We start from the raw sequence: 17,894 nt of genomic DNA, 5'->3' as shown, positions 1-17,894 counted from the left end.
GGGCTTGGTGTGGTGGTGTATGCCTGTGATCCCAGCACTCAGGAGGCTGGGACAGAAGGGTGGACATGAGTTTGAGGCCAGCCTGGGCTATATAGTGAGTTCAAGGCCAGCCTGAACTATATAGTGAGACCCTGTCTCATAAAAGTTTGGGGGGGGGGTAGCAGACAAATACCATATAGTTTCAGTTTTTCCGTAAGCTCTCCAACTGGTATTATCGAAGGATTGTAGTCTGGCCTATAAAATAAGATAAAGATTCTCTCAGCAGCAAATTTCAGTTCTGAAATAGACCTTTGGCAATCCTTGTAATTTTAAAAACCACAGTCAGAATAGGCCTCACCAAGGTAGCATGACCTTTAAACAAGAACGAGGAGGAAGAGGAATAAGCCTGAGATATCCAGGGCAGTCCTGCCATTTCCATGGCACTAGGAGTCTGGCGTTTGGGTTGATAGGTATTTTTCTCTTTGGGAAGAACTTAGTCTGTGAAATGCTCTTTCCTGGGCAGATCCACTAGTGTAGAAACAGCAAGTCTCAGAACTGGAAGAGGTCTTTAGAACTTCATTTAGAGGTTGGGCCTGGCATGGATGAAGCTCTGGGTTCAGTCTCCAACACCGTAAAAATAAGTTTTCTTAGATAAATCCAAAGCCCAGTTCTGCATTTGACTGTTGCTTTTTCTCTAAGATATGGGAGATACTCTTCTTTTGGAGTTTTGTTTTGTTTTGTTGAGATAAGATCCCACTATGTAGCTGACGCTGGCCTTGAGCTCATTATGTAGCTCAGGCAAGCAACAAACTCACGGTGATTTTTCTACCTCACCCTCCCAGGTCCTGGGATTATGGGATTACAGGTGAGTACCACCACACTCACCTACATGTTTTAAAAGTATTACTCCAGCCAAGGCAGGCTTCTCACAGCATTATCTTTGATCTTTGCTTCTACACTGTGAAGTAATAGTAACATTGTATTATATACCATTCCCCACAGAGGCACAAAGGGGCTTCGCCCACACTCAAAGGCATTCCTTCCATGCCCCCAGTGGATATGCTCATATTCCACCTGCCTCTGATCTACCCCTTTTCTTTCCAGACCAACATTCTCAAAACTGGAGGACTCCTTTGAGGCTCTCTCTCTGTACCTGGGAGAGCTAGGCATCCCACTGCCTGCAGAGCTGGAGGAGCTGGACCACACTGTGAGCATGCAGTATGGCCTGAGCCGGGACTCACCCCCCTAACCCTGGCCTGGCCCCCTGCAGGGGGGCGTTCTACAGCCAGCATTGCCCCCTCTGCGCCCCATCCCAGGGCCATCCAGGTTTCCTGTGGATTGGTGGCTTGTTGAGAGGCAGAACAAGCCATCTCTACTACCTCCTCAGGAGGCGAGCGGGCGCAGCACCAGGGAAACATATCTCCACAGGTTTTGGGGCCTGGTTGCTGTCTGCAAATCCAACTCGCCTAAAAGCTGTGAAGATTTAAAAAAAAAAAAAAAAAAGCCTGGACTCTGGGCTAGGAAGAATCTGTTACTTGGGACCACTTGGAAACTCCTTGGTCATGGATCCTTGGAGACTGATGCTTACACTAATATGACCAAGATCTGCTGAGCAGCATTCCAGGGTGTAGCTCCCTGTGGCCTCTGACGCCTCTGGTCCAGCTGTGTGCAAGAGGACTTCAAGTGGGAGTATGAACAAGAAAAAGACTGGTGGCCAGGTGGCTCTTGAAAGGATGCAAAATGACAATGACTTTTCCCCCTTCCACTCCAGTTCCTGCTCTCCCTGGAGCAAAGTGAGGAAGTCAGTTTGGAAGAGTCCTTTAGTCAGTGCATGGTGGAACTGGCCAGGAGTCAGGGCAAGGGCTGGTTTCTGTTCACTTGCTAGGGGTGACTTAAGCCAGCCTAGGGACCACATTAATGTGAAGAGGAGCTTCCATCTCGTGTTCTCAAACTATACTACTGGAGACTGGCTGAGAACTTCTGAGTGACATCTGTATCTCCTACGCAGTCACAGCACAGTAAGAAGCTGAAAGCTGGGAAGAAAAGCTCTCCGCTACAGAAAGCCCATATCCTCTCGATGCTGTCACTCACACCCTGATGGTCTCCTCAGTCAGAAGCCCAAGACATTTTGCCTAGATGGGTTTTGGAGGACAGTGTGGCTTGTCACTGGCCCAGGGTCTGAAGAAGAGAGTTTCTGTAATCCCTTGATTTCATCCTTAAGCAGCCACTGCTTATCCTCAGGCTGCCTGGTCTGGACAGCAACTTAAGATTGAAAAGAGATGGTTCCAAGGTCCCAGAGCTGAAATGCTGCGACACGCCTGAGCTGGGCCATCAACTTCTACCCTCTACCTTCCCTTGCTGGCTGGCCCAGCTCACATCTCCTGGCTACAACTTCCTGAGCCATATTCCAGGGCCATGGGCATGGACAGCCCAGGGGGCACACTCCACCTTGGCTTCCAGATACCCAAGGACTCAGCAGCATGAGATTTGCCTCCTCCTACGTGTGAGCCTGAAACATATTTAACAAATCAAAAATGGGCTTGAGGTACATAATTGCAATGTGTGGTAACTATGGGGGGGGATGATCCAGGAGAATGGGTGCTGTTAATATTATCTTGTTGTGTCTGTTGGGTGATATGTGAACTATTGTACATAGACCAGATGAGTTGGGGATAGAATGTCATCTCTGGCCAGAATTTGCTTGCTGTGTAGACTATACTTATGTGTGGAGTTGCAAGCTTGCTGTTGGGTTGAATGGTGGACTCCCAGTAACAGCGTGGTGCAGCATCATGTGGCTGGTTATGCTTCGGCTGTCCCCAGCAAGTGTGGGAACAGCGGCCCTGAGCTGGGCCACTGAGCAGACTAAATAAATTAAGCAGTTAACACAACTGACAATACTGAGTGAAAAAGTGATTTGGAGCCTGACTCGGGGAGATAAATGTCTGCTGGCTACCTTCGTGTCCAGGCCACATGACTCCCAAGCATGGCATTCTCACATAGCCATCTATGCCCGTCCTCAGTCTTCAGCCTCTTCAGAGGCATCCCCCTGCCCACTGTCAGTCTTCCAGAGTACCCCTCACATGCAAAAGCAAGAAACAGGCATTGTCTTAAGCACTTCCTACACATAGGGTGCGATGACTTGCATTCATTTTTCACCCGTGAAGGTGACATGCAGCTCTGTGAAGAAGACACCAGAATACCCAGTCTGTATGTAGTGTCTGTATGTTCAAAGATGGGAGTGGGAGTCTCCTGAGGATTTGCCCGCAGGCAGAGGTCAGGCACAATACCTTTATGGAGCCTAGATGAGGTCACAGGACTGGTCAACAGAAAGAAAGGATTGCCTCCGTTTGGATGTGCCTGCTCTCAACAGGCTCAAGACTGTATAAGGACAGGGAGAAGGCCACAACTCACTGCACAGGTGTTGACAGATAACCCAGAGCTTCCCAGGGTATGGGGAAGTGTTCCTGGAAACCACAAAACTTGGTAACATGGAGATTTGTTTTTATGTAAGTCAAAAAAAGCACAGCAGTTTCCCGTACTTTATACACAGGTGTTCAAATGAGGTATATAAAACATGTATACAGAGAAATGTTTATAGAAAAGTAGAAACCAATGATGTTCTTTTCTCCAGAGTCACACCAAGGGACCCTCAGGCCTAGTCCCCTCAGCAAATGGCTTTAGGGAGCACCATCCTGAACAGAATGTGCTCCACTTATCCCCCATCCACACTGGGGAGAGAAGGCCCACTGAGCTTCAAGTGCTGTGGATAAAGAGCTGTTCAGTCCGGAAGCTGAGGGCTCTCCTACTGGCCATGTCACTAGCTTGTTCTGTGACACTGGACAAGTCATTTTACCTCTGGGTTCCTGTGTCCAAAAGTTTTGAAGAACCTTAAAGTCCTTTCCATTGGTTCTGTGATTGTTTTGTAAGTTAGGGGTTGTGACCCCAATTCCCCATAGGAAGATGCTGGCCTGGAAACCATACGGCCCCTTGCAAATAGGGTACACTGCAGAAGCAAGCCTGAAGTGCTTTTATTATCTTGCCTCTGAGCTCGGTATGCAAACTATCCTAGAATCAACTCAATGAGCCCTATAGTGTACAAATCCCATGGGTTAACTGGTTCCTCTCTTTAACTGTGCAAAATGGAGAGGTCACCACCCACCCCAGAAGAGAGATGGTCTGGGGCACCCCAGGTCCACCTCTGTCCCTGAGGCATAAGGCAAGGGTAGATCCTTCTCTACCCTCTTCCTAAATGGAATGTTTAGTGCAATTCTTCCCTTCCTTTCCCAACAAAACAGGAAGAGGCCCTGGGCCCAGGTCCAGCCCATGGTTGTCAAGGCACATCACTGCCAACAAACAAGCACACCCAGCAGACCTTAGTCCGGATCCCATTCTCTGCCCAAACCTCTGACTTATACAGACTCACTGCTGGTTCTGAGAGGTCAGTAGGGAGGTTCCATCCCTAATACTTAAAAACTACACATTTTTTTCAGTGCCATCTTTTGACCTGCTTGACCTTAACTATGATTAACAGTATATGCCACTCAAGCTCATGGAGAACAAATGGAAAGGCATAGGCTGAGGCCACCTTAATAAAGCACAGAAGAGCCTTGGGGACGCTCCCTGTCTATCCCTGGTCAGGTTCCAGGAACACAAGTGATATTTGGAAGATCTTATCAGCAACACCACTGTGGGAGCTGTGCCATTTCCTCCATCCACAGGCAAAATCCTGCTCCCAGGGATGGACAAGGAGCATTGACAGGATCCTATCTAGCCCTCAGCCCACCATTCTGCCTACTTCTTTCATGAAGATTTACCAAAAAAGGAAGGAGGAGGGTTAACCACAAAACAAAATGTAGGTCCTCCAAGGAAGGTGGGCTGTCCTGCACCAGTTTTGCATGGGCTCCTGCCCACTGAAGCTCAGGCCCCAGGGGTGCCAGCCTGGCCCATGAGGGGTGTGCTGCCCTCCTGAAGGTCGACAGGAGTCTGGTTGCTGTGGACGACGACAGTCCTCTCGTCCATGATCTCACAGGTAGGGTTGGTAAAGGCAGACAAGGGCAGAGTGATTCGCTGCATCTCCCTCTCACATACTTTCTGCTCATGCTGCTCTTTCAAGTCCTTCCCCCTAGGAGGAAAAGAGGCAAGTATTCAGGCTGTGTCTCCTGTATGACTGCTCAGTTAGATACACCCCTGAAGTCCACTAACGCAAGTCCAAAGTATTAGATTTCCATTCTGTCAGAATGCCTTAAACTTAGGGGAGTGCTTCCCTCAGGTTGGTAAAGTGGGAGCGACAGCAGTAGAAGCCTCCTACGACAGTAGTAGGGGTCAATGGAGATACTGTAGAGGAAAGACAGTTTTGCTATTTTAGCCAGGGATCTAAGAGACCCAAAAAACTAGTTATTCCAGCTTCACCCCTAAACCATAAAGTGGTCCTGATACTATTGGGCCAGGGAGATAGCTCAGTGGAATAGCAAGCACAAGGTTCTGAGTTCAATCCCTGGTACCGCAAAAAAAAAAACAACAAAAACCTGACTTGATCTTCGTGCTATGAAATGGATGTGAGTATGTTACTGAGAGATTAAATCCGTGGCTCTGTACCCTTTAGAGACAGTCTTACTAATTTGATAGATTGCTCAGGCTGAGCTTAATTTTACAAATCTGGCTCAGCCTTTCCCAGGCATATACCATTACATCCAGCTTCCCAAGCCTTTTTTTTTTTTTTTTTTTTTTGAGACAAGATCTCGTTAAATAGTTTAGGTCACCCTTAATTCAGTATGTAGCCCAAGCTGGCCTCAAACTCTCAGCAATCCTGCCTTAGCCTTCTGAGTCCTACGGTTACATGAATGCACCACTATGCCCAGCTTTAATTTTTGAGACAGGGTCTTGCTATATTGCTCAAACTTGTGATTCTTCTGCCTTAGCTTCCCAGGTATGGAAGGAAGGTGTGGACTACCACACTTGGCAGGCAAGACAGCCTTCTTAGCCTAGAACCTCTGAATGTATGAGCCCAAAATGTAAATGAATTTCCCAGCCAATGCAGAGGCCAAAATGGACTGAGAGCTTTTCTGGTCAAAGGGAACAATGAGAATGATCAAACTTCAGAGTTGTCATATGCCTTCTAATTCATAGTGTTCAGTGACCTGATCAGACCATAGTGTTTGTTACTCTGTTTTACTCATGTGGAATGTTCACTCCATACTAAGGACTTTATATTATCTCACTTTATTCTCAACTCATGTCTAAAAATTAAGTCACTTTTTATTTTTTATTTTTAAACATTTATTTATTTATTTACTTATTTTGTGTGTGTGTGGCCAGCTCAGCCCACTAGGGGGCGGGGCTGGCTGGCATGAGGTGCTGGGGGATTGAACCGTGGTCCCTGTGCTTTGCTTAGCTTAGCTTGTTCTAAGTAGGTGCTTTAGACCACTGAGCCATCTCACCAGCCCTTAAGTCACTTCTTAGACAAGAAAATAGCCTAGAGAAGTTTAAAAATGCTCCAAGAATATGGTGGACTGAAACCTCAGTCTGTGAGCCCTGACTACTGTTGAGAGAAGTTCTGATCAGGATCATCTGAAAAATGGGTGAGGCAGGAACTCAAACCCAGTCTTTCTGGCCACGCATGAAGGGCGCTTCCTATAAAACATGGACACCCTCAGAGCCAACCAGAGAACCTGGGGAAGGGGCAGCATCCAAGGACCTAGGTCAGCATCTACTGAGGCCAGAAACTTGGGCTCAGCTGGCAGAGGAAATGCTTGAAACAAGCAACTAATGTATGACGTGATAAAACAACACGGGGTCTACTTCTGGCCATACCAGGACACAGGCATAATCACTGATTACACAAGTCATGATGTGAAGGATAATAACAAACTTTCAAGGACCAGGGAAAGAACTGAGGGGAGAGGGGCTGGAGCAGGAAGAGTGCACAGGTACTTTGGAACCATAAAGATGGTTACGAATTACGAAGTTCTCTATTTGTATTGTACATAGTACCAGCTCAGCTTTAGCTATGTGACCCTGGGTGAAGACCCTCTCTGAGTCTTCACTTCCTCTTCCTCATCTGCTTCAAAATAAGATAATAGAAATGAAAGCATTTTGAAAATACTGAAATTGCTGCACAAAAAAATTCATAGGAAATAATTATGATTTGCCCTATGACTTGCTTCATCAAGCAAATTATCCTAATCTGGTTTTCCAAGGAAATTTTCTTACCATGCAAGGTAAGCACTGTGTAATCTTCTCTAAGAGCCTTAATTTCATCATCTGTAAACAAAGAGTTGCCCATGATAATCTCCAGAACCCCTGATACTCTGTAAGATGCTTAACATGAGGTAGTCTCTGATTTGGTATTTCTCACCATAGGGTCACAAGAGGGAGATTTGCAAACTCATCCTCTGGAGTCATCCTAGGTGGCTGGGAGATGACTGTGTCTGTGAACATGCAAGTTGGGGCTTTTGCCCCGTCCTTCTCATTAGCGCTGTTAACTCTTGAAGTAGAAAAATTCCCAGAACACAGAGAGGAAACGGAAATGTCTGAGAGTCAAGAGAGGGAGTCATCTGGACCAAGTGCTCCCCATTCACATCCTAAGGACAACTGAATAGTGTTCACCAGTTAGGGGCTGCTACCACAAGGAAGTAAACAGCTACCTCCTCAATAAAATCAATCGCAAGATTTTTCAAGGCTACCATATAGGGAGAAGCTTGAAAGATCTGAATTTAGTTGTTGTAAGGGAGTTTCCAAGCCAGTAGAAGACCAAAAGACAACTGACAAAAGAGATGAAAGTATGTGTCTTTTGCCATGATCTGACTTTCAAAATTTAAGGTGCTGGGGGCCAGGGAGATAGCTCAGTAGAATAAGCACTTGCCTGGCAAGCGCAAGGGCGTGAGTTCAATCCCTGGTTCTGCCAATAAATAAATAAATAAATAAATAAAAATAAAGGTGTTAAGATTTAGAGGGAAAGCCAGGAACTCCTAACCTCCTGAGTTCCCACCAGAGTAGAGAGAAATAGCCTTTCTATCATATTGAGAATGAGAAGAGCTATGCGTGATCTGTGCCTACTGGAACAGATTTTGCATTTTACACATGCACCATCTTTTAATCTCCAACCTTGCCAGGTGTGGTGGCACATGCCTATAATCCCAGCACTTGGGAAGCTGAGGCAAGAAGATCACCACAAGTTACAAGCCCCAGCCAAGCTATGTAGTGAGTTCAAACCCAGCCTTAACTACATAGCAAAAAAAAAAAAAAAAGTCTAACCTTGTAAGATAATATCCTACCCATTTTATAGACAAACACACTCCAGAGCCCTGCTTTCCTCAGTTACCTCATTTACTCAGCATATGGCTGGAGCCTGCTGAGCTGCTGCTAATGGTTAGGAAACTTGATACACAAGTCTTTAGGGGAAATAATATGTATTAATGGGACAGAACAAAGCTGAAAAGCCACCAAGAGTGAAGGAAGCAGACACTAGGATTAGTCTGGTTTAGTCTCTTCCATTTTTTTTTTTTTTTTTTTTTTGGCAGAACTGGGGATTGAACTCAGGCCTTTGCGCTTACCAGGGAAGCACTTATTCCACTGAGCCATTTCCTGGCTCCAGTCTCATCCATTTAGAAGCCTGTAAACATACTCAACCCCACATGCCTATTGTTGCCTGTGAGTCCTGGAGATGAAATGGCTGCCTCAGCTCCCTTGGGAGACCAGAGTAGGACTGCCAGGCTCACTACACTGACCACTGAGCGGCTCAGCCCCCACTCTCAGTCTTGGGGTGGAGGCAGCCAGGCTATTGTATAAAAGCTAAGAAAAAACAAAAAGCTGATTCAGTGACTCAGCTCCTCTTCCAAGGGAGTGGAGGAGTGTTGACTTACTCTTTCTCCCTCCCTTCTTATCAAAATGTAAGAGCACCTCTTGGAGCTAGTGCAGACATTGTATTGGAGAGAGACAGGGAGATACCCAGTGGCAGACTGGTCATCTGAACCTCCTGGTACTAAGACAAAGACCCTGAAAGGGAGCCTGGTGCCTACCCACCATTGCTCACCATTGGCCTAGCTTCACAGTCTTTAGCAGAACTCAAGGCTTGCAGTAATTACCCTGACTGCTCTGGGGTGAGGACAGAAAGCTGGGCTCACCAGAGTACAGGCATGAGTGAAGCTGCTACCTCTGACTTCCTCCCCCAAGGGTACAGAACCACCACAGACCTTCCGGCAACAGAGGTTGTTCCATTATTAAGTCTGAGCCACTGCTGACTTCCTAGTCATACACAGGGCTGTGCCACCCTGCTGCTCAGGACTAGTTTCCCAAAACAGCTACAGGTTATAAACACCAACTGTAGGCCCTAAGCACACTGTATTAATTCCAACCTCACGACAAACCTATTTGGTACCTATTTTGATATTTGTTTAAGAAATGGGAAGGCAGATGTAGACTACGAGATTAAATCTTCTGTTCAAGCTAACGGCATAGCTGAGACTTAGACCCAGCTTTGTCTTTAGCTACCTCCAAACACTAATAGTCCTTTTAGGAAATCAGAGCTGAGATGAATGTGATATATAACTATCTGCCCCTATTTTACCAATTAGGAGGATTTTTTTTTTCTTTTCTTTTTTTTTTTTTTTTTTTTCTTGCTCAGGCTACCTTAAGAGCGGGTCTGGTGAGGCATTGGGAGCTGGGGATCGAGCTGGGGATCGAGCTGGGGATCAAGCTGCGGTCCTCTGCGCCTGACAGGGTTTGCCCCAGCAGGCACTTAAAACAACTAGGCTAACCAGCAAGCCCCACCAATGAGGAAACTGAGGCCCAGAGAAGGTGACTAACTTGTCCAATTTTACATTCAGAATTGGCAGCAGTTCCAAACGTAGATTTTGGTTCTTATAGATAAACCCAGCCATTCAGGGGAAAAGTTTCTTTACATTTCTAAAGTATCCTTTGCAGTTCAAAACAAATTTATATGAGGTGTGTGGACCTTGATGGACTTTCAGGAGACACTAAAAATCTTTTCTTTTTGAGACAGGGTCTCATTAAATTGCCCAAGTTGAACTCAAACTTGCAATTATCCTGCTTTAGCCTCCCCCAGGGCTAAGGCTAAAGGCTTGCACCACTGCCCAGCTGCTGATAATCTTTCAGACTTATCTTATTAGCTGTGTGGCCTGGATAACTTCTAGGCCTCACCCTCTCACTGTAAAATAGTGTAATAGTACTTTTTGAATGATAATGAGGCTTAGGTGAGATTATTGATCATCACGGGCGAGCATTCTCAGTAGGTCTTTATTAAGAAAATATGAGCCGGGCATAGTGGCACATGCCTGTAATCCCAGCAGTTGGGAGGCTGAGGCAGGGGGATTGCTGAGAGTTCAAGACCAGCCTAGGCTACAAAGTGAGCTCAAGGCCAGCCTGAACTGCAGAGCAAGACCCTGTCTCAAAAAGACCCCCCAAAAAAGAGAGAAAAGCAAATATGAATTGAATGTTGGCTGATACTGTGATTATACGATTGGTATCCAGCTGCATATATGTAATAGTTAATGGTTTCTCAGGTGAGTGGGTGTCGGGAGAAATGTATCCCCATTTAACAGACAGGATACAAAGGTGAAATCAATACACAGTTCAGTTCAGAGTTCTTAACAGGACACTGTGTTCTCTGTGGGGACAGATGAGAGCTGAGAATTTGTCTCTAGCCCACATGTGGTTTCCTGCTGTACAGTCTGTTCTCAAAGCACATTTACTAAGGAAAGGTGTGGTCTCGTGGTTAGTAACAGAGTCTGGTGACTTGATGTTGTCCCCTGAGTTTATAAGAAAGTAAATAAATTCAGGCCGAAGGACAGACCCATGACAGCCGAGAAGAGCAAATCCAGAGAAAAGGATGCTTTCCTCACTGGGCACCAGAACTGAGCTTAGTTAAGAACATTTAGTCAGTGTAAGCACCTAGCTAACCTGGAAACTGTCAAAAGATTGGAATGTTGTCTAATGCCTAAAGAAGGAGGAAATATTTCAAGGGCTAAAATCAACCAACACTGTTTGGATATGACTATGAATTGTATGGGTGGAGGGAGTGCTATGTGATTTCCTCTTTACTCTGGTTTCGCTTGTCCTGCCCTGTCAACCATCCCACAGTGGGCCACAACCTCCGTCTGACAGCCATGATTCTTTTTCAGGTCAATATTTCCCCTCTCTGGACCTCTGCTTCCTGAATCACAGAAAAAACAGAGAAATGAACTTGCAGAATACTAGTCTAATACCTACATTTTTGAGAAAAAGTTGTTTACTGTTTACGATGTGCTACAAACTATGAGCTAAGCATAATTCATGCCTTAACCCCATAGCAATGCTCTGGAGTAGAAAATAAAAGTAATTTGCTCAGAGTCCCAAAAACAGCTATTAGTGGCTGGGTAGGCCTTCTCCAACAGTTATTAGTACTACCTCAGGCAAGCTACTTATTCTCTCTTGCCTCCATTTCTTCATCTGCACACTGGGATAGTAACAGCATTTACCTCATAAAGAGTGACTGTGACACATGGGTTAGATCATGAGAAGTGTTTGAAGCAGTGTCTGGCATAAGGCAAATGTTTGCCATTGCTGTGATTATTACCCAATACTTCCTCTTTCTCAAATGCAAAAACAGGAGGCTGGGCCAGCCAGATAGCTCAGCAGATTAAAGCAACTGCTTAGGCAGAATGCAGCTGCCGGTTGGATCCCCATCCCCAGTGAGCGGTGCCAGTGCCATGCCTGGAGCACGCTGAGTCAGCGATTGAGATTGGGCATGGTAGTGTGCACCAGTAATCCCAGCACTTGGGAGGCTGAAAACAGGAGAATCACTATGAGTCCAATCTACATAATGAGATCCTGTAGACCCTGTACTAAGTATATAAAAATAAAAATTAAAAAACACGAAGCTGACTACAACTCATATAAACACCCTAGTGTAGCAATGGCAAACCTTTCAGAGCTTCCAATGTTAATAAACAGCCTGCTGGGGCATGCTTGCCATAGGTTCACCAGCACTGCCTTCAATTTACGTAATCCTGGGTGAACCACTGGGGTATTTCTGAGAACCACCTGGCTCTCAGAAATGGCTCTCATCACTGGAAAGTACAGGTGACTCAGTCACTTTCATTATAGAAAGTCTTCTCAGACCAGAAGAGAAATACCATAAATCCTCAGGGCTAGAAGTAAGATCCTCTACTTTTCCCTGAGTGGTAAATAATTTTCCAGAGTCAGCCAGTTCTGTAAAAAGTGGCTGTGACTCTTCTCATCATCCATCACTTTTTGAGCACTTTTTAATTTTTGAGACAAGGTCTCACTAAATTGTAAATTAGCCTTGAACTTGTAATCCTCCTGCCTCAGCATGCTAAGCAGATGGTATTACAGGCATGTGCCACCACATCTGGCATAAATCACTGATTTTGAAACTCTTTCCTACATCGCCTCGGGGGAGACCTTTCAAAATATGTAGTCCTCTTGCTGTCACAATCACAGGTCAGATTCCTGAGCTCCCAGGTAGCCTCTTTGAGACTTACTCATGAATGATGAGAAACAGCAGACTCTTCTCAAACTCCCCTTTTTCTACCTACCCTAGGGGAAACCCCAGTGTTTTTTGGTGGAGGAAATTTATATCCCAATTACTAAAACAGTGGCTGGGAACATTTTCTAATAAAAAGAAAAAAAAAAGTATAACTCACAGAAGAAATTCAGTCTCCAGATCCCTGCTTGAGTATTCAATCTGATTTCTAAAGTGCCACTCTCTTATGTGCTGGGCATTTTGGACTAAACAGCAATGAATTTATATCTACGAGTTGGACTTTAATCCAAGTTCTATCGCTCCTAGGTAGTATGACATTGGACAAATCATCTGACAAAGTCTTTCTTATCTTTAAAATGAGGAACAACAAAACTAATGTCAAAATGGACCAAAGATCTAAATATTAAAACAGAAACACTAAATCTATTGGAAGAGAAAATAGGTGAGATGGCTCTGTGGTCTAAGGCACCTACTTAGAACAAGCTTAGCAAAGCACCGGGATGGTTCAATCCCCCCAGCACCACATGCCAGCCAGCCCTGCCCCCTGGTGGGCTGAGCTGGACACACACACACACACACACACACACACACACATAAATTTAAAAAAAAAAGAGAGAGAGAGAAAATAGGTAGAAATCTTGAAGACACAGGTATAGGCAGAGAGCTTATGAACAAAACCCAGATGGCATGGGAAATAATCCAAAGAATCAACAACTGAGATCTCATTAAAAAGCTTTTGCACATCAAAAGAGTGAAAAGACAACCGACAGAGTGTAAAAAAATTTAGCCAGTTGTCTCTCAGCCAAAAGACTTATGTCTAGAACATAAAAATAATTTTAAAAAATCAGACTTCTGAAAGTCAAAGACCCAATCCAAAAATGGGCATCTGAGAAGAATATGCACTTCCCAAAGAAATACAAGGCCAACCAAATAGCTCAGTGGATTAAAGCGCCTGCAAGTGGGCACAGAGGCCCAGAGTTGATCCTGGGCCTGCAGTGACAGCCCCGCCCTGGGAGTGTGCTGAGGCTGCAATTGAGACTGGGCATGGTGGCACTGTAATCCCAGCTCTTGGGAGACTGTAAAAAAGCAGATCACTAGAAGTCCGATCTAGTAGTGAGATCCTGAAAACCCTGTAGACCCTTCCCTAAAATACAAAACAAAACAAAAAAAAAAAAAAAAAAAAAAAAAAAAAAAAAAAAAAAAAAAAAAAAAAAAAAAAGAAAGAAAGAAAGAAAAAAAGAAATACAAATGGCAAATAAGTATATGAAAAAACATTCAACATCACTGGTCATTTGAGAAATGCAAATTAACATTGGGATTCCATTTCACCGCAGAAAGAATGGCTATCATTAAGAAATCAATCAATAACAAATGCTGGCAGGGATGTGGCGAAAAAGGAACACTTCTCCACTGCTGGTGGGAGTGCAGACTGGTGCAACCACTGTGGAAATCAATACAGAGACTCCTTAAAAGGCTAGGATTGGAGATGCCATTCGACCTAGCTATTCTTTCTGGATATCTTCCCAGAACAATTTAAAACATCATACCATAGCGTTATAGGTGCAAGAATAACAAGAACCCCTACCTCATAAGGGGTATGGAGTAAAGACACCAAAGGAAAATGTCCAAGATCACTTGCTAAAGACCAGAACCAAGTCTCTACATCTTAAGCTCGTTTTCCTTCCTTTAAGATCTTACTTCTTTCTGGGTAAGACAGCCAGAAAGACTTGATTTGACTCTGTGCTCCTTCATCCCTCCCTCTTCCCGAGAGAGCCCAGAAGAAAATTTACTGACCTCTTGTAGGTGTAGCCCAAGACAATACCAGCTCCAATGGCGATGATGATTACCATCATGGTAATACCCAGCACATAGCCTGCCGAGGACAGGACACAAGGTCCTATTAGCCATACTCCGTAACCCCCAGACAATGACCAAATGATATCTCTTGGTGAATTCCAACGAGGGCTGTTGGGGGGGCTGCCATACCCAGAGTTCCCAGGTCCTTTTTGTCCTTGGAGTGCACCCGCTGGCTGATCCCAATCACTGGCTGCACAGCCGCTGCCTCGCTCCGGGCAGGCAGGGTGTTGGCAGGAGCAAACACCTGCGCCTCATCGCCATGTGGCACTTCAGTCCTGTCCTCAGGCTCCGGGGTAGAGGCTGGGGGTTCCTGGGAAGTGGTCTCTGGAGGTGAGGTGAGAAATAGCTTTCATCAGAGACTCGGGCCCACCCTAGAACGCTCCCTGCCCGAAGTCAAAGCCATGGCTGGGAAGTGGTGCAAGGCAAATGTGAGGGAAACATCGCATGCCAGGCAGGGTCTCTCACGCCTCCGGGTCTCCGCCTCTGCAAATGCATGCTATCCTCCAAGACCCACCTCTGTTGCCCTCTTCTCCAGGGGTCCCCTCACCTCCACGCCAGTCAACAATCCATGATTCATTCCGGCAGCTCACATCTATTTGCACACTAAATACAAATCCCTGTGTTCAATCTTGATTATCTCACTTAATTCTAGCGAGCTGTCTTGCTTCGGGGGCAACAACAATGTTGCTTTTTGGAATCTTAAATCAGTATTCAAATCTGGACCCTGCCTTTGCCTTTGGTAAATTGTTGAACTTTCTCTGCGTCTCAGCTCCCTCAAACAGCTTCTTCCCAGAGCTAGCGGGCAGCTCGTCCAGAGCACACCAGGCGCACCCCAAACCGTCAACAGACGCTCACGCGCATGCGCCAACGGCCACTCCCCGCGGACCCGGCTAGCCTCCGGAGATTGTTTACAAGCACTCAAGAAGAATGAGCTCACTCGGAGCGGCGGGCGCAGCCAATGGGCTTTGGACCCCACAGCCTGGAGACAGCCCTGACGAATCAGATGCGGCGGGGGCGGGGCGGGGCCGGCCCGCTACTGGCGGCCGCACGTGTGCCCGGGGTGTCTGCGCCCTTTCCAGTCGGGCCCCGACCTAGGGGTCCCCGGGTCCTGGGCTGGTACCTGGGCAGCGCGCGTCCTGACAAGGCACCTTCTCAGGCTGGCCGCCATCGCCGCTCACGTAGCACCAAGGCCCGCGCGGGTCGCGGTCGGGATTCCGGCAGTAGTTGTGGTTGCCGGCGCCTGAGAAGGGAGAGAAGGCATAAGCCGGGGACCTGACCGCCGCTGACCGCCACCCCCCCCCACCCCCCGGCGACAGCTCACCCAACTCGAGGGCAGAGGCCGCCGGTCCACCATGCGCGTCCAGCCAGTTGAGGCAGAGAAGGCCCGGCGCGGGCGAGGGCTGGTCTACCCGGTACAGGTGTCCGTTGTCCCAGAAGCAGCCTGTGACAAAGAGGGAGGCCCCCGGACCCTGAGTGGGGCGGCGCACCCTGGCGGCGCCCTTGTTGGCTGGGGGACCCAGGCCCCCTGCTTCCTGTTGGTGGACAAGCCTGCCTGCCTACCTGCTGGATAGAGGTCCAAGTCAAACGAGACAGCTCCTTAAAACCCCTGGCCCTCAGTGCTGAACACTGTATTTGCTGATGTCTTTTTAATTAATTTTTTTTTGGCAAGCGCTGCATAAGTACAAGGAATCGTTGTTACGATTGAACTAGTGGCTACTTTGCATGAAGAGGAGCCCTGGCTTAGGGTCCCTATATGGAGATAGTGGGAGTGGGCAGCCAGACCTGAAGTCACCCCTGTGTTGAAATACTCATGTTACATAAACCCTGGTGTTTTCTCCTCCACGGATATGGCCACCTTCTTCCAGTTTAACAGGCAACATTCCCTCCCAGGAGAAATTTACAGAAGCTCTGAGTCAAGAGAAGAATCAAGAAATCTTCAAACAGAGGGAACCTGCCACATCGTTGCTTGCATGTGACTCCAAACTCCCACTCCCTGCAGCAGGAAAGCCACGGGAAGAGCATAGGGAAGGAGGGCCTATGCTCTGGCCACACTGTGCAAAGGGTATAGAAAGAACAGGTTTTGTGGAGTGGAGATGAATTCCCAACCTCCATCTACCCATGAGCGAGGAAAGGGGAAAAGAAAGTGGCTACTTGTCTTTGTTCTTAATAGCAAAGATGGAGCTGCAAGCCCCTGGCAAGGAAGGCGGGGAGGGTCCTTTCATTGGACGACAAAACCAGCAAAAGGGTTCATTTCCTGCCACCTGGCCATGTTTGGAGTTAGGGGGCTTTATCCATTGTGCTTCATTAATTTGCTGCAGAAGGAAAAGACTGTAATCTCACCTCCAGATCCAAAGGCTTCTGCTAGGAGCATGTTGCTGAGAAGCAGTGTCTGCACCCAGACCAACACCATCCTCTCCTCCTCGGTCCTGCAGGTGATTGAACAACCAGTATCCACCTGGGGTCCTCTTTGGCAGCAGCTTTGCCTTCCAGGCTCAGCCTTGCAGCCAGACCTGCCCTTGTTATGCTCTTCTGGTAAACAGCCTCTCTTTAGAACTGGGAGCTTCCCAGCTAGCTTGCTGCAGCGCGAGGTGGTTTTTTTTCCGGCTGAAAGGCGCCCCCTGGGTCCTAAGCCTCCTATGCCATGCAAGATCACTAACCCTAGGCCAAAAGAGGAACTCAGCCACCTGAAGCGAGGCAGAGTGATTCAGCTTGTGCTTAGCTATGGATCCATTTGAAACCTTCAGGCTACATCCCCAAGGCTTTTCGTCACTTTATGTGCATTTCTGTGAGTACATGAACAATAATTCTGTCAAGAGGCATCACGGGGAAAAGGCAATATAAGCACAAAAGCACAAAACATTTTTAGGGAGGGGATACTAGGGCAATTCAAGACTATATACAGTGCACAAGTAAAAGTATGGTGTTGAAATAACTTTATAGTTACTGTGGTGGGGGAATTGTTCTATTTTTGTTTTTTGAGACAGGATCTCACTGTGGCTTCAGGCTGGCCTTGAACTCAGTTATCCTCCTGCCTCAGCCTCCCAAGTGCTGGGGTCACAGGTGTGTGCCACCACACCTGGCTCTATACCTGTTCTTGAGCTTTGTGGTTTGTTCATGTTTATGAACGCTGACATGTATGTATGTGTGTGTGGTACTGGGTATCGAACCCAAGAGTTCTCTACTACTGATCTACATACCTAGTTCTTTTGTTATTACCCTGAGACACAGTCTCTCAGAATTTCTCAGGCAGGACTCAAATTTCAATCCGTCTGCCTCAGCTTCCCTCAGTGCTGAGATTACAGGCGTGTGCCACCACACTCAACTGCTTTTTAAAATTTAAACAGTGTAACTTTGCCAGGATGAGATCAGTCACATTCCTTTGGAGTTTCCATATACAGTAAAAATATAGAAGTAATATCTTTAGTTGGAAATGTATATTATGCAAGCCAGGCATGATAGTGCATACCTGTAATCCCAGCACTGGGCAGGCTGAGACAGGAGGATCACTTCCAGTTCAAGGCTAGCCTGAAAAATGCATGTATTTAAAAAACAAAAA

General features: G+C 46.6%; 2 protein-coding genes across 5 annotated transcripts in view; one reads left to right on the top strand and one right to left on the bottom strand.

Annotated features, from left to right (window-relative positions):
* The window catches only part of Limk2 (LIM domain kinase 2), a 75,222-nt gene extending 71,505 nt beyond the window's left edge, over positions 1–3,717 (top strand). For all 3 annotated transcript variants that reach the window (XM_004645512.2, XM_004645513.2, XM_023705849.1), the window contains one exon: positions 1,084–3,717. In XM_004645512.2, coding sequence (XP_004645569.1) covers positions 1,084–1,228 — 145 coding nt within the window. In that variant the 3' untranslated portion in view covers positions 1,229–3,717. The remainder of the gene's footprint in view (positions 1–1,083) is intronic.
* Positions 3,718–3,721: 4 nt separating this feature from the next.
* Pik3ip1 (phosphoinositide-3-kinase interacting protein 1) lies at positions 3,722–16,916 on the bottom strand. Of its 2 annotated transcripts, none has more exons than XM_023705850.1 (6): positions 16,679–16,916; positions 15,660–15,779; positions 15,459–15,578; positions 14,468–14,668; positions 14,276–14,354; positions 3,722–5,101 (listed from the first exon to the last, which is right to left on the bottom strand). In XM_023705850.1, the coding sequence occupies exons 1-6, from the start codon at positions 16,746–16,748 to the stop codon at positions 4,897–4,899; spliced, it is 795 nt and encodes a 264-aa protein (XP_023561618.1). In that variant the 5' UTR covers positions 16,749–16,916; the 3' UTR covers positions 3,722–4,896. The 2 variants fall into 2 exon arrangements, with proteins under 2 accessions (XP_023561618.1, XP_004645567.1); XM_004645510.2 differs by having other exon boundaries at positions 14,468–14,662.
* Positions 16,917–17,894: the final 978 nt, after the last annotated feature.

The sequence above is a fragment of the Octodon degus genome, unplaced genomic scaffold (assembly GCF_000260255.1).
Source record: "Octodon degus isolate 3935 unplaced genomic scaffold, OctDeg1.0 scaffold00230, whole genome shotgun sequence".
NCBI lineage: Eukaryota > Metazoa > Chordata > Mammalia > Rodentia > Octodontidae > Octodon > Octodon degus.
Note: the sequence above shows the minus strand (reverse complement) of the source record. Positions and strands in the feature narration are given on the sequence as shown.